Source organism: Ambystoma mexicanum, chromosome 12 (genome assembly GCF_040938575.1).
Source record: "Ambystoma mexicanum isolate Mex_15411 chromosome 12, UKY_AmexF1_1, whole genome shotgun sequence".
Taxonomy (NCBI): domain Eukaryota; kingdom Metazoa; phylum Chordata; class Amphibia; order Caudata; family Ambystomatidae; genus Ambystoma; species Ambystoma mexicanum.
In genome coordinates, this window is record NC_090936.1 from 885,974,439 (window position 1) to 885,997,578 (window position 23,140).

The following is a 23,140-nucleotide window of genomic DNA, read 5'->3' on the forward strand; positions in this document are numbered from 1 at the left end:
ACAACACTTCACACCATCCACAGCCATCATTCCTACCACATCAAATACCAGTATTTAACAATCCATTCTAGACATTAGGCATTTGATCTAGCAAACCAAGAACCTGAAAGCATGATCTGAAGGTGCAGCCATTAAGGCATTTACTTACATCGTCGTCATCTTCAATAGCCTCACCGGTGAAGTACAAAACGGATCGAGGGACTATACGTTCTCGTAGAAAGTGCCCGATTTCAAAGTCTGCTGCTAGAATTGCTTCAGCTTCATCATCCTGTACAAGAGAGACCATGTATAACTTCATAGCTGTCATTTTATGGTATCCTTACAGCACACCACAATGTATTCTAAAGTCTAAATCAACTGAGCAACCATAAATCGCAAAAAACAAGACACTAAGCTTAACACCCTGACCAGCTTCAATCAATAAATTGCAATTCTCAGTATTTGGCCAACCCAAGCCCTTAGATGTGGATTCTTCCGGGGGAGGTGTGGCAGAGCAATAACGGCTTCAAATTTGTAACAATACAATAAAAAGGGATGGAAATGAAGCATGCAACAGGAAGGAACAAGTTACTTAACTATTGTTCGTCAGCATGGGTCTGGCATGGATTCACATGCTCATGAATGAATACATAGCAGTACAACATTGTACAACCATGGGAGATGGCAATGCTTAACAGAAGCAATTACTCTTACCTCCAGAACAGGCACACCTTCAAGCGAACAGGTTGCGCAGCACTGCTTGGCCGACTGACACCCCCTGGAATCCCTGCCGATGCAGTAGAATTGTGTGAAGGTGCGAGTCCACCTCCACATAGAAACCCTGCAGATGTCCAGCAGGGGCAGACCACACAAGTATGGCAGTCATTGCAGCAGTCGCTCTGGTTGAATTGGCTCCGACTGCCAGCCAGGCAGTGGTCGGTTTGCCAACCGGTGACCATGAGTGATGTAGCCGGAGAGCCACAAGGAAATGGAAGATTTGGACAGGGCCAAAGTTCAATGAGAATTCTTCCAGGAACTCTTCCCAGGGGTCACAAAACTTTAGCACTCAAGCCACATCTAGCACGTGCAAAGTTGTGTCAGCTGGCAGGGGACCCCAAAAACCCACCAAGGGTTCTTTGAGATGAAATTCCGACGGAACCTTGGCCAAGGAGGGGTGTGTCAGCAGCACCACCACCGTGGTCTCACGGAAAAATCAAATAAGGAACAAGTTACTTAGCTGCAACTTGTTCTCCAGCATGTGTCTGGCATGGATTCATATACTCATGAATATTCCCAGTCAGGCTGGGAATCCTCGGTAAAGGAAAAAGGTTGTGATTCTGAACTGTCCTTCTCCCACCAACCAATCACTGGTCTCTGGGTCATACTGCCCCCAGCCAATGAGTGCCCTCTACCTAAGCCCCTGCTCTGGCAGCCATCTTCAGATTTTTACCGCACTTTCAAGTGTTGGGAGCCCTTGTGCTTAGCTCACAAGCTTTTACTGCGGTTTGCGCTTTCAAAGATTTCACTATTTTTTCGGTCAGTCAAGCTTTGCACTCCAGCCATCTACCTTCCAATTAACAGTGACCCGTTTGATTCTTCATTGCCCCTCAAGAGCAAATTGTCAAGTTTCTTTGTGGTTTATTCCAGAAGTTTCTTCAAGGCCTACTCGGCGTGGACATCTCGGAGGATAAGGATTCAGCTCCCTTTTCAAGATTTGTTCCGAGTGCGGCTTGCGTAATGTCTTCTCGGACAAGCATTCCAAGTGCCTCTACTGGCTGTACCCAGACCCAATGCACGTGGAGAACTTGTCAGGAGATGGTGCCCCGCACGCTGTAGGATTTTAATCAGTGGCTCAAGGAGTGGCGGCAGGCCAAGGCCCCTGCTCTGGGTGGGTCCCTGCAGCATGCCACCCCTGCTACCAAGAAAACAGAGTGGTCTAAGACCTTTGAGGGTGCTCTTCCCACTGGGCCCAACAAAAGTCCGAGCACTGCAAGTACACTGTCACTGGAAGAGTTGTTGCGACAGGCTCCTTGGCGGCCAAGGCAAGTACAGCGGCTTTGATGAAGATCCCGAGCTTTGGCTGGTGATCAAAGAGGAAGTCCAACCATCCAGGTAAGCTCAAGGAGAAGCCCAAGACCGGCCCACCAGATAAGGCCAATGGGGAGCAGGGCACTGACCCTTCCCTTAAGGCTGCAGGTTAGACCAAGACCGTGAAGGCCCAGGTACATCCAACGCAAGCCCAGCCTTCCATCAAAGGGGTGGTGATGTCACCCACTGAGGCCAGCGTATCCGTGCCTGCCAGGAGGTAGTGCTCCTTTCAGCCCATTGTGAAGACACCGGTGGAGACGATGCCAGCCATTCCACTGAAACCATCGTCTCTGGTTGCAGAGGGGGTGGGGCAGGCCTGGTAGTCCTCCAGGGCACGATCTCAGAGGAGCTTATCTGCCTCCAGACCATCCAGGAGGAGAATTGGGTTGAGCAGGCCCTATGGCAAGGATTCTGATGAAGGCAACGACGAGGAGACAGCAGGGCGATGGGGGCCTGTGCAACCAGCTTGTGCCAGTCACCGGTTTTGTTGCCTCAGCAGCCACCTCGAGATCTCGGCTGACATGCTCAGTTTTGCATACTCTAGTCTCAGAGATCCAGACAAGGTCTTGCACCGGTGGCCCATCCCATGGCACTGGTACAGACGAAGTGAAACCAACCAAGAAGGACATTTCACCCTCCACCTCCTTGCCACCCTTCACCCGCCCCTGAGGAATTAGACTGATCCTGACACAGCAACTGGCATGGACAATGACAGCAGGTGGGAGGGACCTCCCATCTGCCTCCCAGATCTTCGCCACCCGACAAGCTATGCTTGTTTGATGCCATGATCTCCTGGGCTTCAGAGCTCTTCCAGCTCGTCCCTGAGAAGAAAGGTTTCCTATACGAGAGCCAAGAGAAAGACCATCCCGTCGGCCCCACTGATGGATGACATTTGGGACGAGGGGTTGGTCCTCATGAAGAACCCTTCCACAGCCCTAGAGAAGAGGGACAGTTACCAGAAGTACAGGGTGCTGGACTCTGCGCCCAAGTGCTTGTGGACCCCAACCGTCGCCGGACTCTGGTTTCTGCAGCAGCCAAAAATAAGACTTCAGGCTCCTCTTCAGTGACCTCCACCCCCCTGGCAAGCAACGGCAAGAAGTTGGAAGCCATGGGGTAACATGTCATCATATTGGCAGCGATCATCAAGGCCGCCAACGCTCTTCCCATTGTGGTGAGTTACAACCGGGAGCTGTGGTTCAAGATCGCTCCCCTCCTGGACTTCCTTCCCAACAAGAGATCGGAAGCTTTGGAGATCCTGCAGGAAGGCGAGGTGGCGTTGGACCATGCCATCACGGTGGCCACGGACATCGCTGACAGGTTTCAGCCAATGGGCAATGTTGTGTGCCTTAGTCGACGGGGCTGGCTGAAAGTCACCATTTGTCAGGACGTTCAGTTGAGGGTGTTGGACATGCCCTTCGACAAGGACAATTTGTTCAGGAAGGCCGTAGGAGTCTCTTCAGGCCATCAAGACAGACACCAAGACTGCTCGTGCATTGGCACGCTTCAGGAGCGATGGCCATCCTTGGAGCTCAGGCAGCAAATCCTCAAAGGTTTCAGTGGAGGTGCCTCGTCTTACTGTCAACCCTCCCACTCGTCGGCCCAGGAGAACAGGGGCCATTCCAAGGCCTTCACGTTGTTGCAAGGGTCCCGAAGGCAGCCCTTAGACATCCAAGCAGTAATTGAACTGCTGTGGTGTTGGGCTGCCACCCGGCAAATTTCATCGGCATGTAAAGACCATCACATGACTTGTGCTGGACACTCGCCCACGGACAGACATTTCAATGGAAGTGTCCCGCAATACCACTGGTGGCCCGGCAGGAAAACCACATCCTTCAGCTGCTGCAGAAGGTGTGGGCCATGCTGAAGGGTCCCAAAGAGGCTTCGGGTCTCCAGAGTGCAAGACCAGAGGCACATCCTAGACCTCCGTCTGAATACATCATGTCCTAAAGGTTCCGGATGGTGACTCCATCATGTGCTTGGACAGCTGGAAGGAGGGGACTGTTGTCGCTGGACTTCGAGGATGCTTACTTCCACATCCCCATTCACAAGGGGCATCGCAAGTTTCTGCGCTTTGTGGTTCAAGCACAGCATTACCAATTCAAGGCCCTTCCCTTTGGCGTGAAGTTGGCACCAAGGGTTTTCACCAAGTGCCTGGCGCCAGCGCAGCTGCGTCTACAAGAGATCCACATCTACCCTTACTTGAACAACTGGTTCATTCGGGCAAGCTCAAAGGACATTGCCTTAGACCACGCAGCAAGGACTGTCCGCCTTCTGACGGATCTGGGGGTTCTCTGTGAACTATGCAAAATACTACTCGACTCATTGCAGGTCGCGCTGTTTCTGGGATCCCGACTCAGTGTCGTGCCCGTCAGTCGGAGGATAGGATAGCTGCCATCTTGGGCAAGGTACAATGGCTGTTGGCCCTGAAGATTGCAAGGGTGAGATCCATCAAATCTGCTTAGTATGATATGCAAAAACACTCATTTGGCTGTGTAGGCTACGGATGCGTCCACTACAGGAGTTCTGACGCCCGTTGGATACAAGTGTTGGGAAGCTTTGAGAAGATCACAGCCGAGATTTTCCGTAGAGCGATATGGTGGCGGGGAGTTCATGCACATCTGCCCGTAGGTGGATTTCCAGACCTCACCTCACCAGGAGACTGTCACAACAGGCGCCTCCCTGGAAGAATGGGGAGCCCCGTCCCGGAAGCCTGTGGCTACCAGAGACTACGTTGCACATCGTGTTGGAGCTGCAGTCAGTGTTTTGGGCCCTCATGTCTTTCCTTTGGTCCCTCAAGGGCAAGGTGGTGCAGGTCTTCACGGACATCACAATGTTCTACATGAGGAAGAAGGGGTAGCAACTGTGGCACTGAGCTGTCGCTCAGGGGACGTTCCTCATCCAGTTTCATCTGGCAGGAGTTAACATTCGCAGACTCAGCAGGAAGCTGTGTCGTCAAAAGTGGGAGCTTCATCAGGACCAAGTGGATCGCCTGTTCCGCAGATGGGGCAATCCCAGATCGATTTGCGACAGCAATGAATACCAAGTGCCAGAGGTTCGCCAGCAGGTTTACACAGGCGGAGAGCATGGGGATGCATGCTCATTCCCCTGGGACGGCCTGTTTCTGTATGCGTTCCCACCATTGCTTCTTGGACTAGTCAAATCAACTCAGACAGTCCCAGTGCAGGATGATCCTTGTCACACTGGCGTGGCTGAGGCAGATATAGAGCCTCGACATGTCAGCAGCCCCTCCAGTCAATCTTCCAGTATTCTCATATCCCCGCCAGGGAAGGAGGCGCAATTCTGCACCACGAACCAGGATCGCTGAACCTGCAGGCCTGGCTTCTGCAGCATTAGAGTTCAGGGGCATAGTCTACTCTTAAATGCTATGGACATACATGGAAGAGGTTTGCTGTTGTGCAGTGCACAGAAAATCGATCCTCTACGAGTCATGGCTCTGCAGGTACTGTCATATTTGCTGTCGTTGGCCAAGGCTGGACTGGCCCATGCCTCCAAGGTCCACCCGGTAGCCATCTCCTCCTACACCAGATCTCTGGGGTGGTTGTTGCTATGGTTATACCGTCTGGTTAAGGATTGTGGACCGCACAGTTTCTGGAAGACATCAACTTTTCACAAACTTTGGCCCTGTGAACCATGGGAAGCCCTCTCCAAGGCCTTCATTGCCAGGTGGCTCTCCGGTTGCATCACCTGTCGTCACCAGTTGGCAAACCGACCATTGCCTGGCCGTCCAAGAGCCCATTCGACCAGAGCGATCGCTGCAACTAGGGCGTTTGTCTGGTGTGCCCGTTAGACATCAACGCACCCCTTCACAAGATTCTGCGTCGACAGGGATTCCAGGGAGGAGTACAGCGTCGGCCAAGCAATGCTGCGCAACCCGTTTGCTTGAAGGTGAACCTGGTGAGTAGGTAAGTGATGCTTATGTTTAGCCTTTGCCACCTCCCGTGGGCATGTGTGTACTGCTATGCATTCTTTATTCACGAGCATGTGAAGCCATGGCAGACCCCATTGCTGGAGAAAGAACAAGTTACTTACCTGTAGCTGTGCTCCAGCATGGGTCTGGCAGGATTCACATGCAAATGCTCCTGCCTATCCCTCTGCAGCTCTTTGCTTGGTCCAAATGCCACTTTACGTGCTACACAATCTGAAGATGGCTGCCAGAGGAGGAGCTTAGGTAGAGGGCAGTCATTTGCTGGGGAAGTATGACCCAGAGACCAGTAATGGGAACGAGGATCCTCCTGCACCTGGGCCGTCTGAGCTGACCGATGAGTCGCAGAAGCAACGGCAAGGGAGGGAATGCATAGAGAAACAGGCAGTCCCAAGGGAAAGAACGTGCCCCCCCCCCCCCCCCCATGCTCCCAGGCTGGGGAAACGTGCAGGCGAAGCTCCAGCCCTTGGTGTTAGTCATAGCAACCAGATTAATGTGGGGACTGCCCCATCATCGGAACAGAAGATTCACTTGGTCCTGCTGAAGTTCCCACTTGTGGCACGAGCGCAGCTACCTGCTGAGGGAGTCGGCGATGTTCCTCACTCCCGTTTTATCTGGCAGGATGAACCACCACCCCTGGGCAACAGCCTAGTGCCATATGTCTTGGCCCTTTCTGGAGAGTGCCTGGGGTCTGGTGCCCCCTACTTCTGAATGTAGAACATTGTGGTGGTGTTGTCTGTGAAGACCGTATCACCTTGCCCTTAAGGGAAGGAAAGACTGGAGAGCCCAAAACACTGCCGTAGCTCCAGTACGTCGATATGCAACGACTTCTCCGGTAGCAACAGGCCTCTTGCGTGGAGACTTCTGGTGTGCATGCCACCATTCTTCCAGGGAGGAGTCATTTGTGACAGTCTCCTTGTGATGTGGGGTCTGAAGTCTGCGCCTGCCGACAGATGTACAACTCCCCACCACCATATTATATTGCTCGACAGAAATCCTTGTCGAGTTATCTTTTCCTTAAAGCTTCCCGATACCTGAATCCAACGGGCGTCGAGAAACTCTTGCAGTGGCCACAGCCTGCAAAGTCGAATGAGGTAGATGCACAACATGCCGAGAAGGGACTCGGACCTCACTCTTGCGATCTTCAGGATTAACAGCTGTTGTACCTTGCCCAGGACAGCTGCTATCCTCTCAGACTGAGACGCCAGGCAGGATACCGAGTCAAGACCCCAGAAACGGTGAGGCTTGCGATGGTACCAAGCAAGACTTTGCATAGTTCATTGAGATCCTCAGTTCCATTAACAGCTGGATGTTTCCGCTGTGTGCGCGACAACTGCCTCCCACAATTTTACTCAGATGAGCCAGTCGCCCAGGTAGGGATAAATGTGGATACTCCGATGCAGCTGTGCCTCGACTAGCGCCAGGCACTTGGTGAAAACCCTTGGCGCCAACTTCAATCCAAAGGGAAGGGCCTTGAACTGATAGTGTTGGCCTTGAACCACAAAGGGAAGACACTTGTGGTGGCCCTTGTGAATGGGGATAAAGTAGGCATCCTCCAAGTCCAGTGAAATCCTTCCAGCTGTCCTAGCACGTGCTGAAGGGAGACCATCGAAACTTCTTGGATCCGATATACTTGTTCAGACGGCAGAGGTCCAGGATGGACTTCCAACCAACTGTCTTCGTGAAGACGAAGTACAGAGTACACCGGATACAAGCTCTATAGCGCCCTTCAGCAGAGCCCGCACCTCCAGCAAAAGCTGGGGGACATGATTTTCCTGCCTGGCCACAGGTGGTATGCAAGGACACTTTCATGGAATTACTGAGTGTTTCCATGGGCCAGAGCATCCAGCACCCAACGGTCGGTGGAGAGGGACTTCCACACGTTGACCAAGTTGGCCAGCCGGCCTCCCACTGGGTTGCCCCGACATTGCGGCTGGTTCAATCTTGCTTCGCCGTGGGGGACCTTGACGGTGACCACCTCCGGCCTTGCTGCAGCCCCTGTAGGCCTTCTTGGCCGAAGAGTGGGACGGTTGATGGAACGACGAGCTTCCGCCAAAGCCCTTGAACAAACCTTTACACGCTGTCTCGGTAGCCGCCTTGATGGTCTGGAGGGACTGGTCCACGGTCTTACCGAACAAATTATCCCCGAAGGGCATGTCCAATACCCTCGACTGCACCTCCTGGCAAATCCCCGCCGAAGGCAAACTATGTTGCCCATTTGGTGAAATCCTGTATCTGCAATGTCTGGCCACTGTGGCAACACTTCCGCCCTCGAGAAGGAAGTCCAGCAGGGGCGCGATCTTAAACCAGAGCTCCCTGTCGTAGCGCGCCACAAGGGGATTGGCCTCCTTGGCCATCACTGCTGATGTGATGACTAGTCGTGCCATGGCGTCAAACCTCTTCCCCTTGCTGTCTGGGGGGAGGGGAGTTTGTTGATACTGCAGAGCCAGAGTATTTCTTCCTCGCTGCCGCAACTACCCAATCTGCAGAAGGCTGGGACCATAAACACTTAGGTGCAGAGCCGGCACCTACCGGTCCCTCTTCACCGGGGCAGATGATGAATTCTTCATAAGGACAGACCCTTGTCCCAAATGTCATCCAACAGGAATCTACAGCATGGACTTCCTCTGTATAGGAACCACTCCTTTCCCGCAGGCATTGCTGAAACAGGTCCGAGGCCCCAGAGATCACGGAACGAGCCCATGTCGGACGGGGAGGCTCTGGGTGGTGGAGACGGGCTGTCTAATCAGTCATCCGCACCTGTGGTTGCGGTGTCTGGGTCCGTATCCTCTGAGGGGAGGGACAATGGGTGAAAATGTGGAGGGGTGCACTCTCCTCTTGGTAGAGGCGGCCCTGATGGTCACAGGATCTTCCAGAAGGGGCATCCTCATCTGACTGATCACAAGGTGTGGTGTGCTTGGAGAATGTCCACTGAAATGTCTGATGGGGTTGAGGTGGCAACAGTGGCAGCTTTGTAGGGTTCAACACCTCCACGACCTGCTCCTTCTAGTCTCATCGCCACTCGTGACGTCTCCTTCGTTGGGGTCCCTCCCGTAGGCCTTGGCCTCGACAAATTTCTCCAAAGTGGTCTAGAGAGTGGAAAGCTCCTCCACAGAGGAGATTTGTCCTGTAGGACTACTGTTCCTCACCGCCCCTTTAATTCGACCAGGGGAGAATTTCAGGGATATGACAGGCATCACCTCAATAGGCTAGACCGATTCCCTCCAGGCAGGGAAACTAATCTAGGCTGTACCCTGCGAACCCGCTGCCTTAGCTAGGGACGCCACCAATGGATGGCTTCGCCGGGTGCATCAGGACCTGCATGACCTTGTTCGAGCTAAGGGCCTTCACCTTGTGGGGGGGTAGGGTGGGTCAGAGCCCTGCTCCCCTTGGCCTTCTACGGGCTTGTCCAGAAGCTTACCCGGGTGGTCAGACTGCCTCTTCGCTGAACCGGAGCGTTGGCTCATGTTCAAAGGTGCAGGGGACGCAGTGCCAGTCCTGGCCACTGGAGAGCCTGTAGCACCGGCACTCCTGGTTCCCCCAGACTTCTGGTGCTTGGCCTTCTGTTGGGCCTCCGGGGGGCCCTCAAAGGTCTTAGAAGAACTCAGATTTTCTTTGGTGGCTGGGGGATGCATGCTACCAGGACTCAGTCATAGCAGGGGCCTTGGCCTGCAGCCACTCGAGAGATGCCTGCACCGATCCTTCATGGTGCATGGGACCATCTCCTGGCAAAACGCAGTCATCCTCCACCAGCGATTGGTCAGAAAGCAGAGATACATGGAAGGCCTGTCCAAGTAGATGTTCTGCAAGCCACATCCTGGACAAATCCTGAACAGAGGCATCGAGTCTTCCTTCTCTGCCAGGTCCACGCAGGCTAGGCCTTGAAGAAGCTTCTGGAATCCTCCAAGAAGAAATTCAACAAAAATGTAACTTTGAGGGGCTCTGAAGAATCTGAAAACGGGTCCCCGTTAATCGGAAGATGGAGCTTGAGGCTCGATTGACTGGAAAAATAGAGTAAAACTTAGAAAAATCACAGTAAAGGCTTGAGAGCTATAGCACGATTACTCCCAACACTTGACCATGCAGTAAAAATCTGAAGATGGCTGCCAGAGTAGGGGTTTAGGTAGAGGGCAGTCATTGGCTGGGGCAGTATGACCCAGATACCAGAGTTCAGAAGTGAAACTGATTCTCTTCACCAAGGATTCCCAGCCTGACAGGGAATATTCATGATCATGTGAATCCATGCCAGACCCCATGCAGAAGAAAGGGGGGCCATGACCTTCAATCTTCTGCAACCGGCATTAAGTCACAAAAAACACTTCCATTTGTGGCGGAAGCATTTCAAAGTCGGCCCTGGCGAGGACGTCCCGGCAGTCTGCCGGCAACTCATAACCACCAAATTAGCGCTGCAGAAGCCAGGACTTCAGTTCAGCAACCCTGGGTCGTGGTGCAGAGTTGCACCTCCTTCTCTGGCAAGAAGATCTGACCACTGGCAGCTTGACTGAGGTGACACCAACATGGTCTGCTACAGATTTTCCTCGGCCACGCTGGCGCAATGCGGATCATCCTGCACCGTCTGAGTTGACTGATGACTCCTAGTATCGAAGGGAACGCGTACAGACAGGCCTTCCCAAGGGAAGGAGAATTGATCCCCATGCTCACCGGCTAGGAAAACCTGCTGGCGAAGGGGAGCAAGGGGGACCGAGGTTGATGACTTCCTCCTAGCTTCAGCAGAGAGGCTGTGGTTTTGACCGCAGACATTAGGGTGCAGATTCTGGCACTTGGTATTTTTCTAGCCGGTCACTCTTCGCCGGGTTTCTTCAGCAGCACCAGCCCCTCATCCCAAATGTCCAGGAGTGGTACCCACAGAATAGTCTTCCTTGTTGCCTCCTGGCACCAATACAGGAAGCCCTCTTCTGGGGTGAGCTTGAAGAGTTCCAATGTACAGGCAATCATGAGTGGATGGATCCAATTTAGTCTGGCAGAGAAGCCCTTGGGGTGGAGAGATTCTGCATTAGCCAGTGCCCGCCCCATATCCCTAGGGGGCAGTGGGAGCAGAGGCATAGGGCATCTCCTTTTCTTCAGCGGTGGTGGCCCTGGTGTTGCCGTCAGCATCCTCTTCACCAGTGTGTGGAGGGACGAGAGAAATCAAGCAACAGGTCCCTTGGAGGTGCCTGGGGAACCGTGCTGTGGGGCCCACCGCCTATGTAGTCACTGACAGTCTCCTCTGGCAGGCATCTCAGACATGCTCATCGTAGTCACCACCCTCCTCCAAGACGGTGCAGATGGATACTAGGTCTTCCTTGTCAGACAAAGAAATAGCCATGCCCTGGAGCTCTTCTGTGCCCCTCCCCCGATTCCCCCCTTTGGGTGCGGAGGAGTCAGCTTTGGGCTAAGGTCCAGCATCCCCTTTTCTGGCGTCTTCTCCAATGGTCTGGCCAAAGTCTCCCACCTGGGAGGAAGAGCCACCCTGACCACCACCGAGGTACCCTGGACTGTGAGTCAGCCCCTTTTAAAGGCCCGACAGCAACCAGCTCTATTGGACGATTTGGCCTGGATCACCCGGGCCTCAACCGGCAGGTTGGACACCTGGCCCCGATTGGCCTTCTCCAGCTTATCGCAGCTTCCCAGGGGTAGCAGACTCCCTTTTGGAGCGCTGGAGCAATGGCAGGAGATTGAGGCTGATTAGGCGCTTCGTCTCTGACTGTCGCGAGACCTGCTTGCGTGGCGACACCGACGGATGCAGACTCTGCTTGACCTAGTCTTGGGCTCCCACAGATGAGTGCCCTCAAAGGACTCGGAAGCCCGCCCTGGCTAGATCTGGATGAGGCATGCCGCTGTGACCCACGCAAGAGGCGGCAAGCCACATCACCAGTGGGACATGTCAATCCTTCATGCGCTTGCAACAGCCACAGCAGATCTCACAATCTTCTTCCTTGTGCGTCAGGTGTAGGCAGTACAGGCACTTGGAATGTTGTCAGTGAAAACATTCCTCAAACTGGAGCAGAGCTTTAAGAGGGAAGAGCTGTCCTGCTCTGGCATGGTCCGGCGCAGTGTAGGCCCGATGGTCTTCTAGAAGCTTCCAAGAAGATCGATGTTACCTTGAGGGGCAATGAGATGCCAAACAACGTGTCCGTTAATTGGATGACTAGACTATGGAGCACATTGGCTCGAACAAAAATATGGATTTTCCATTTTAAAAAGCATGAAAAACTCAGAACACAAAACGCAGTAAAAATCTGAAGATGGGTGCGAGGAGGGGTATTGGGTAGAGGGCAGTCATATATATGAGAAAGACAGTTTAGAACCTAAAAACGGAAACCTTTTTTACTGAGGATCCTCAGCCTGACAATAGAGAATATTCATGAGCATGTGAATCCATGCCAGACCCCCATGCTGGAGAATATTCCAATTTAACATTTTAGGATTACATTTTATTGGAATTGCAAAGAGATTAGTGAATATTTGAAACTAAGGTTAAACTGCTTTTAACTAGGTTTACCAAGTACTTTTTTAAAAAAATAGCGATTTATGACAGGTACTTTTATCTCTATATGTATTGATTCATGTACATCTTTTATTCCTTTTTATCCGATGTTTCATGTTGTATATGCAAAGCACAATTGCTATATGTACATTAAATCAAATAATGACATTTGGGAAAAGCAGAGGGAGGGATAAGCAAGTAGTGTGACCGTCATCCCCTCCATTGGACCATTGGGACCAAAGTCCCTTTGTCTGGCACTCGCCTCGTCGAACCTGGATCAGGCAAGCTACCCTGGGATTTGCCTTTGGTCTGGAAGAAAGGAGATCTACTGGTAAATTGTTGCAGAAATGAGTTCGAAACACTGCATACATGTGAGAAGCCGTTACATCCTGACACATTTGGGCACCGGGGTCCATTTTAACGTTTGGACTTCTAAAGTTGGGATATTGTACCAACTGGTTCCCATCATTCCATGCAAAACAAAAGGGGATGGCTGGAAGGATTGAAATTATTCCAACTTCTGGCATTGCTCTGGGCAACCCTCCAGATAAGGAAGTTATTTACCTTAAACTGTTCTCCAGCATGGAGTCTGGCGTGGATTCACATGCTCATGAATAAACACATGCAGTAAACATGCACAACCACGGGAGGTGGCAAGGCTCAACATTAAGCATCTTTTACCTCCTCACCAGGCTCACCTTCGAGCAGTAGGCTGCACAGCACCGCCTGTGCAACTCTCGACTCCCTGGAATCCCGGGCTACGCAGTAGAATCTCGTGAAGGCGTGCGTCGACCTCCATGTAGAAGTTCTGCAGATGTCCAGCAAGGGCACACCAGACAGGAACGCTGTATTTGCAGTACTCGCTCTGGTCGAATGGGCTCGGACGGCCAGGCAACGGTCGGTTTGCCAACCAATGACAATGGGTTATGCAGCCGGAGAGCCACTGGGAAATGGAAGCCTTGGATAGGGCCTTCCCTTGGTTCACAGAGCCAAAGTTCAGAACAGCTGGGCTGTCTTCTGAAAACACTGTGCGGTCCACGTAGAACTTCAGCGCTCTAGCCACATCCAGCGAGTGCAAAGTCCTCTCAGGCGGCAACAGGAAGAAAACCGGTAACACCAAGGGCTCATTGAGATGGAAGTTAGACGGCACCTTGGGCATGGAGGGGTGCGTCCTCAGCTCGACACTTGTTTTGAGGAACGTCAAGTACAGCAGCTTACAGGAGTGGGCCTGGATCTCTCCCACTACACTAGGACCCTCTGAATTGACAGTCACAGAAGCAACGAAAAAGGAAATGCATAGAGGAACATGCCGTCCCTGGGGGAAGGAGCATGCGGCCCCATGCTCCCCGGCTGGGGAAACCTGCTGGCGACCTTCCGGCACTTGTGTTCGTCATTGTTGCAAACAGATCGATCTGGGGATAGCCCCATCGTCGAAACAGTAGATCACTTGCCACGAGTGGGAGCTGCAGCAGGGTCAAGAGTGCAGCTCCCTGCTGATTGTTCTTCACTCCTGCCAGATGAAAGGGCACCAGGAACATCCCCTGGGCGACAGCCCAATGCCACAAATCCTGCACTTCTGGAGAGGGCCAGGGATCTAGTGCCCCCCTGCTTCCAAATGTATAACATTGTGGTGGTGTTGTCAGTGAAGACCCGCACCACCTTGCCCTTGACGGACAGGAGGTATGATCTAAGGTCCGAGAACACGGCCCAGAGTTCCACCACAATGTGCAAAGACTTCGCCTCTGGTAGCCAAAGGCCTCTTGCGTGGAGATCTCTGGTGCGCACACCACATCCCTCCAGGGAGGAGTCAGTTGTCACAATCTGATGTGCTGGGTCTGAAAGTCTGTGCCCGCCGATAGATGCGTGCAGATGCCCCACCCCCGAATTGCTCGATGGAATGTCTCGTTGAGGGCGATCTTGTCCTCAAAGCTTCCTGACACTTGTTCCTCAATGCCCATTGGCTACTCCTGCAACGGCCGCAGCCTGCACAGCTGAAGGTAGATGCATGGCATCATGCCAAGCAGGGACTTTATGGACCTCACCCTGTCAACTTCCATGGTCAGCCATTGTACCTTGCCCAGGATGGCTTCTATCTTGTCCTCCGATGGTGAGGCCAGGCCCACTACTGTGTTGAGCCTGGACCCCAGGAACGGAGCATCCTGCAATGGCACCAAGCAAGACTTTGCATAGTTTATCGAGAACTCCAGTTCCGTGAGCAGGTGGACGGTCCTGGTGTGTTCCACGGAGAGTTCCCTTGACTTCGCTTGGACAAGCAAATCGTCCAGATGGGGTATACGTGGGCCCCCTGCAGGCGCAGCTGCGCCGCCAGGCACTTGAAGACCCTTGGAGCCGACTTCAAACCGAAGGGAAGGGCTCTGCATGGATAGTGGTTCAAGGATCACCAAGTGCAGGAACATTCAATGCCCCTTGTGGATGGGGGTGTGGAAATAAGCCAAGTGCAGCGACAAGGAAATCTTCCTCCAGCTGTCCCAGCACATGCTGAAGTGCAACCATCCAGAACTTCTGGGACTTGATGTATTTGTTGAGGCGCGATCTAGAAGGTGGGTCGCCAACTGCCAGTCTTCTTTCAGACGAGAAAGAACCGCGAGTATACTCCTGAGCCTCTTCAGGACAAGTTCCATCGCGCCCTTTTCCGGCATCACTCATACCTCTAAAAGCAGTTGTGGTATGTGGATCTCTCTACTGGATACAGGTGGAAAGTGGGGACACTTCCTTTGGAACTCCAGAATGTGTCCGTGGGCCACTGCATCCAGCACCCAACGGTCGGTGTAGATTGCTATCCACACACCGATGAAGTTCGCCAGCCGGCCTCCCACGGGGGTGCTCATGTGGAGGCCCGACGTCACGGCTGGTTCAGCCCTGTTTCGCCGAGGCCGTACCACCTTGGCAACGATGATTTCCTCCAGCCTTGCTCCGATCCCTGTAGGCTTCCTGGGACAAAGGTTGCTTGACAGTAGGAAGAAAAACTGCCACTGAATCCTTTGGAGGCACCCTGAGACTTGCCTGAAAGGACAGCCGTCGCTGCTAGAGTGTGCCCAAGGCATGGGCCATCTCGGCGTTTGCCTTTATGGCCTGCAGCTACTCGTCCACCGTCTTGCAGAACAAGTTGTCCCCGAAGGGCCTGTCCAATACCCTCATCTGGACATCCTGACGGAAGTTGGTGGCCTTGAGCCAATCATGCTGACGAAGGCAAATGCTGTTGCCCACCTGGCGGAAAGTGTTGATGTCTGGCCACTGTGATGGCATGATCCGATGCCACCTTGCAGGATTAAGTTAAACGACAGCTCCCGTCGATGGCAAAAGCGTTGGCCACCTTAATGGTTGTTGCCGCCAAGATGACCTCGTCTTCCCATGGCATCTAGCTTCTTTCCCTCGCCGTCTTGTGGGAAGGGGAAGTCGATGCCACCGACCCTGCAGATTTCTTCCTGCCCACAGCTGAGTCCGGGGACGGCTGTGCTCTGAGACACTTCGGTGCAGAGTCTGGAACCCAGTCTCTCCACAGAGGACGGGTTCTTCAGGAGGGAAAACCCTTCGTCCCAAATGTTGTCCAACAGCAGGATCGAGAGCATGGTCTTCCTATTGGCCTTGTCATTCATAAAGCAATCCCCTCCCTCTTTTCCTCAGGGTTGAGCTGGAACAGCTGAGGCCCTAGAGATCATGGCGTGGAAGGTGCTGATCTTGTCCGGGGGTGGGGAGAGGTGAAGGCTACCAGCAATGGGAGATCCATTACATCGTCACTGTCTATACCAGTCGTTGCTGTATCCGGCTGTCTCGTCCCTCGGCGGGTGGGGGTATGGTGGAGGATGGACTTGTCTCCTCTTAACTGGTGGATATTATGAAGGTTTAGGTGCTGGATCGCCCGTTGAGGCGTGGGCAACCTGGTCCATCTCAGTGCACAGGGTGTGCCGCTAGTAGGATGTCCTCTGACCAGTCAGTGGTGCAGGTGGTTGCGACTGGAGCATTAGAAATGGCGTGGTGTCTGGTTCCTCAACGCCCTGTCGTTCAAAAGTGCCGTAGTTGCTCTTCACCATCTGCCTTGTCGGCGTCCTTCCCGTAGGAACTGGCCTCACCCTTCTCAGGCACGGTTTCCAGGCTTGAAAGCTCTGCACCACTGCCACCCCCCCTTCTCGGACAGGGACAACAGTCTCGAGGAGATAAGGAACAACTTACCTGTAACTTGTTCTCCAGCATGGGGTCTTACATGGATTCACATGCTCATGAATATTCCCCGTCAGGCTGGGAATCCTCGGTAAAGAAAAATCTGTTTCGTTTCTAAACTGTTTTTATACTAATATCCAAACACTGGTCTCTGGGTCATACTGCCCCCCCAGCCAATGACTGCCCTCTACCTAAGCCCCTCCCTTTGGCAGTCATCTTTAGATTTGGTAGGTGGCAGTAGGACCAAGAGAAGAGCCGCAGAGGGGTTGGAGGGAGGGTTGGCATGTGAATCCATGCCAGACCCATGGTGGGTAACAGTTACAGGTAAGTAACTTGTTCCTTCTCCAGCATGGGGTCTGGCATGGATTCACATGCTCATGAATACAAGCATACATAGCAGTAGACGCACAACCATGGGAGGTGGCAAGGCTCAACATTAAGCATTTCAGTAACCATTTTACCTCACCAGGCTCACCTTCAAGCAACAGGTTGCGCAGCACTGCCTGGCTGATCTGGACTCCTCCCTGGAATCCCAGTCACCACAATAGAAACTCGTGAAGGTGAGAGTCAACCTCCAAGTCACAGCCTTGCAGATGTCCAGCAGGGACACCAGACAGGAACGCCATAGTAGCAGCGATCGCTCTGGTTGAATGGGCTCTCGGACAGCCAGGCAACGGTCGGTTTGCCAACCGGTGACAGTGCATGATGCAGCCAGAGAGCCATCTGGAAATGGAAGCCTTAGAGAGGACCTTCCTTTGGTTCACAGGGCCAAACAGCTGTGATGTCTTCCACAAACTTTGCGTGGTCCGCGTAGAAATTAAGCACTTTAGCCACATCCAGCAAGTGCAAAGTTCTCTCAGCCAGTGACGAAGGCGATAAACACCAAAAGCTTGAGATGGAAGTCCAACAGCACCTTGGGCATGAAGGAGGGGTGTGTCCTCAGCACTACCTTGTCTTGTGGAAAGGAATAGTTTATCTGTAACTCCATTTCTCCAGCATTGGTATCTTTCATGGATTCACATGCTTAGAATATTCCCAGTCGACAGACTAGGAACCCTCGGTAAGCTTATAAAAGCCTTTTCCCGTAGGAAAACGTGCAACGCTTGTGTCCTGTCGTTTTGGGCCGCGCGCACGCCCAATTAGGACCTAGTGGTATAAATGCCCCGCCCCCGCGGCTCCCTTCAGATTGACCCCTCCAAAGTGGAACGGGGTGAAACAAAATGACAAGAGGATTGCATTTTGGGGAGGCCGGAGGGTGCATGTGTCATGATCTCTGCTTCCAAAAGGTCAGGGTTTTCCCAACTCCCTTGGAAGCAGATCCATAACCCAGGTTCTGAGTGCCAACCAGTCCCAATTGGGACCTTTTGGACCCAGTCCTGGCGCCAGTGGCACCAGGCTCATAAATATGCCCAGTCCCAGCGCTGGAAGCGCCGGGCTCATAATGCTTGGGTGGACTTACCTGCAGCAGACCATGCTGCTTACTTGCCTGCCAGTTGAGTCTCTGATCCTCTTCTGTTTGGAACTACTTTTCCTGTTGGGTGGGGCAGGAGCCACTCCCTAGATTCAGAACACTGGAACTCTTCTGGAAAGCAGGAACTCTTTTCTTACCTAGGCGTGGCTGTGGAAGGAGATACCTAAGCACTACAGGAGGCTATTTAAACCATACCCGATGGATGAATCTTGCTTTGCGTTATTCTGCATCCTCTGCAGCAGAACGCTCATCGTGTCTTCTGCATCTGATCGTGGGCCTAAGGAAAAAGGCTTACCATTCTGAATCCAGTCTTCAGCAACACCTATAAAGACAAGACAGAACAGGTTAGCATTACGGTCTTCAGTGACAGCTCTTCACTTACCTGGTCCATCGGCTGTCACCAACGCCTCCCGCTGCATTCCGGCATCTGAAAGAAAAGCTTACCAACTCTTCGCACGCTCCGGAGGCCTTCGGCGCTGCATCCCGCATCTGAAAGACAAAACAAGGTGCGTTTAAAGACATTGGGGAACTTTAATACTCACGTGCCATTACTCCTTTCCACAACTAACCCAGTGGGTATTCCGGCACCCTGCAGCCGCCCCGAACTTGTACCTGCAAAATAAAAAGACAGTTAGAGCACATCGTGAAGCAGGCAACAAGCGCTTACTTACGTGCTTCCAGGCGCTTCTATTCATCACACGCGCTCCATCTTCAACTCACTTCAGCCCGCCATCCGCCATCGCCGGAACCCTGCAAAACAAGAGACATCATTACTAAAGACTTTAAAGACATTAGAATTACTCGAAACTTACCGTTCGTGCAGTAAACGACGGACAGCAGTCCTCTGAAGTCAAGAGGCCTGCTCCCCTTATCCAGTGAAGAAACTGGTTACAGCACCCTGCCTCGAGGCAGATGGAGCACGGCGTTCACTTACCTAAGGTGAGAGCGTTAACCTTTGGGGTTCTACAGGAGAAGAGAAAGGGAAGAAGAGAGACATTCAATAACCCAGTTCATTAATCCCATAATTTCTATCTGCAGACATCTTACCCTTCGAGCCAGACATACAGTGCACAGAGGTCCAGCCCAAAGAGCCAGCCGTGTGTTACACATCACCTTTGAAGATACGGTATACGCCCAGTCAAGACCGGCGCCTCTACGGGAATCAGGTGAGCGTTACAGCATGTGAATCCATGAAAGATACCAAAGCTGGAGAAATGGAGTTACAGGTAAGAACTATTCCCTTCTCCAGCATTGGATCTTTCATGGATTCACAGGCTTAGAATAGAATGCACAGCAGTGAACTTTAAACAATGGAGGAGGTGTAAATGCAATCCAGCACCCACCCCATGCTGCAAAAGGCGAATCATAATCAAATAGGATTCGAAATTAACAATATGCCACAGTACTGCACCAAGTAACATTTATATAAGGCAAAAAAAGCATACATAAAACACACGCGTTTACCACCATGCATATATCTCCTATACAAACCAGCATAGACCCTCAAAGAGAAGGACTTACCTTATTGAAAAAGAAGATGTCACAAGACAGCTCGTCCCATTTGAATCACGTCCGCATGCTGACGGTCGAGGCAGTAGTGGCGGGTGAATGTATGGGGCACTGACCATGCTGCCGCCCTGCATATGTCAGTGGAACCCCCGCCCACAACGCCGAAGAAGTCGCCCTGGTCGAATGAGCTCCGACATCCTTGTAGCAGTTTCCCCGCTTTTGAGTGACAGAAGGCAATCGTCGACGAGACCCATCGGGCCAGTCCTTGTTTTGAAATTGCCTTTCCTTTGCCGAAGGCCCATATGCAACGGAGAGTTGCTGCGTAGATCGAAGTTGAGTTCGATAAAGGTAACATTTTAGAGCTCTTGACAACCAGGGTATGCAAGACCTTTTCCGCAGCTGATGAGGGAGTCGCGACGAAGGTGCGCAGGACAATGGGTGAATGATAAGTCGTAGGAACTCGGGAAGAAACGAGGACTCGTTGACAGGACCACCTTGTCTTTGAAAAACCTGAGATATGGAGGGTCTATGACCAATGCCTGTAACTGAGATCCGTCTAGCAGATGTTATGGCTATTAGAAAAGCCACTTTCCATGATAAAAAGTTCAGACGACCTGGCCATCGGCTCAAAGGGTGGTCTCATTAACCCTGCAAGAACCATGTCGGTGGAAACCGCTTAACCGGGGGAACGTCTGGAATAGACATGAAGTGTTTCACTACCCTGTCAATAAACAAGGGCATTGATTTCCTCCCTCTTGTGAACCTGGAGATGGCCGCCAGATGAACCTTTAGTGATGAAAAGGACAAACCACTCTTCGCCAAATGTAGTAGATGCCGGAGAATCTGTTCTGGAGTAACCCTCAGAGGTTCCACTCCTGCCTGTCCTTGGCACCATGTACAGAATCTCCTCCACTTACACCTGTAAGACTTGTTGGTGGACGGGGCCCGCGCAGCCTGTAATATCTTCTGACAGTACGAGGGAATGTTCAAGGCACCAAATTCTGAAAAGTCAGGAGCCAAGCTGTGACGTTGCGGCTGCTCGGGTTGTGATGCCACACTGTTCCTTCATCCCGGGACAAGAGGTTGGGCACCTTCGGGAACGCTATCGGGCAATCTGCTGACAGATGAAGCAGGTCAGTAAACCACGGTTGCCTCGGCCAACACGGCGCTATCAAGATGACTCGGCACCTGTACCTGCGTATCCACTGCAGAGTTCTCTGTATCAGAGGGAATGGAGGGAAGGCGTAGAGGAACTTGCCCGTCCACGGGAAGTAATACTTCTCCCACCGAATCTTCCTGTGGCCACCTGCTGGCGTACATCTCGCACTTCCCGTTTGCCTTCGTGGCAGAGATCCAGTTGAGGTCGCCCCCATTTTTCAAAGCCCTTCGACAATTGATCGGTGTCCATTTCCCACTCGTGAATCTGGTCCATATTTCTGAGCGAGTCCGCCTGCTCGTTCCTCACTTCTGGCAGGTGATGAGCTACAATGGATATATCGTGTTTTAGAGGCCAGTGCCACACTTTGAGCCTCGATGGAGGGTTCTGGATCGCGTGCCGCCTCGTTTCCTTAAGTAAAACATTGCCGTGGTGTTGTCCGTCAGAACTCTCACTGTGAATCCCTTGATGTGAGGCAGGAACGCCCTCAGGGCCCAGCGGACCGCTCTCAATTCCAGAAAATTGATGTGCAGGAGAAATTCCTTCTGAGACCAACGGCCTTGTGTCTGCAGAGTGCCCATGTGCGCACCCCATCCAGTTAGGGACGCGTCTGTCACCACAGTTAATCGGAACTCCGGCTCCTGTAGGGGTACCCCTTTGGAAATATTCTGAACCTTCTTCCACCACCGAAGTTGATAGGAGATAGTCGACGGTCAGCCTGTCTGACCAGAGGCCCTGAGCCTGCGTCCAACGGTCTGCCAAAAACTGTTGCACTGGCCTCATGAAAAGGCGGCAGTTGGGCACCAGAGGAATGCAGGACGCCATAGCTCCCAGGATTGATGTATATTTTCTCACCGACAGCCTGGAATTGATTTTCAACTGACTTGCCAATCAACTGAGCCTGGTGATCCTGTCGAGGGATGGTCTGACTAGCCCCAACTGGGTTTCGAACTGTGCACCCAGAAACACCAAGCTTTTGGATGGCGTTAACAAGGTTTTTTCGAAGCTTATTGCAAACCAATCGTTGCAAGAGGCTCATGGTGTCCTGTAGACTCCTGTGTGTTGACGCTGGGGAGGACCCCCCTCACCAACCAGTCATCGAGATACGGGTATACATGGTGGCCTTGCCTTCTCAGCCAGGCTGCCACCGGAGCCAGGCATTTTGCGACCGTTCTGGGGGAATACATCAGTCCAAAGGGAAGAACTGCGAACTGGTAGCGAGTCTGCCCTACCACAAACCTTAGGTACTTTTTGTGTCGCCGACACATCGGTATGTGGAAGTACGCGTCCTGCAGGTCCAGAGACGCCAGAAAAGCCCCTTCTTGAACTGACCTGATCACCTCCTGGAGCGTGAGCATCTTGAACTTTGTGTTTTTCAGCAACTTTAGTTCGCGCAGGTCTAGGATGGGACGACACTTTCCATTTGGCTTTTTCACCACAAAGTATCGGGAATAAACCCCTTGACCCCTTTGTGACGACAGGACCAGTTCTATAGCCCCTTTTTGTAGCACAAGTGCTACTTCCTGCAGCAACATGCTCAGATGGGATTGAGCTACACGCCGGTGGAATATGCGGAGGGTTGCTCTTGAATTGCAGGGAATGACTATTTTACAGTGTCCAACACCCATTCATCTGTTATCAGCTCCCATTCGTTGATGTAACATGACATTCTGGCCCCCAGAACGTTCCGATGCCTGTCATTGCTGGTCCTTACTCTGTTTATCCCTCGTCGATGAGTAACTTGCTCTCTTCTTGGGGGCCTGGTAGTCCCGGCGACATTTAGCCGCTTGCGAAGCTCGCCTGTATCCCCGAGAGGAATATGCTGGCCTACCGAAGGGTCGGTCCCTCGATGAAAATCTGGAATTCCCCAAAGCTCCTCTGAAGGGATGAAAAGACCGGAAACTCCGACCACTCTGGAGGGCCCCCAAGGAACGCGCCGAGTCCTCCTTCATGCCCTTCAGGGCTTCGTCGACATTCTCGCCGAAGAGGTCTCCTTCAAACGGCATATCCAGTACCTTGTACTGCACCTACTTCCGACCGGAGGTGCATTTTAGCCACGCCTGTCGTCTGAGAACTACGCAGTTGTTCACTTGCTTAAACCCTGACCCCGCAAGGTCTACCGCGATGTTAATGGCGTGATTCGAAGCCTCCTCACCTTGCCTGACCAGCAACATGGCTGCTTTTCGATGTTCATCCGGAAGGTGTTGGAGTATGGGCGCCAACCGATGCCACATCTCCCTGTCATATCTAGCAACTATGGCGAGCAAATTGGCTGCCTTCACTGTGGTAGCACCTACCGACAGGACCTTTTTGCCAAACGCATCCTGG

At 52.5% G+C, this 23,140-nt stretch overlaps 1 protein-coding gene across 4 annotated transcripts in view; it reads right to left on the reverse strand.

Moving 5' to 3' along the window:
* The window catches only part of NAP1L1 (nucleosome assembly protein 1 like 1), a 269,587-nt gene that overhangs the window by 108,877 nt on the left and 137,570 nt on the right, over positions 1-23,140 (reverse strand). For all 4 annotated transcript variants that reach the window (XM_069629373.1, XM_069629371.1, XM_069629370.1 and 1 more), the window contains exon 12: positions 149-268. In XM_069629373.1, the coding sequence (XP_069485474.1) occupies positions 149-268 (120 nt within the window). The remainder of the gene's footprint in view (positions 1-148; positions 269-23,140) is intronic.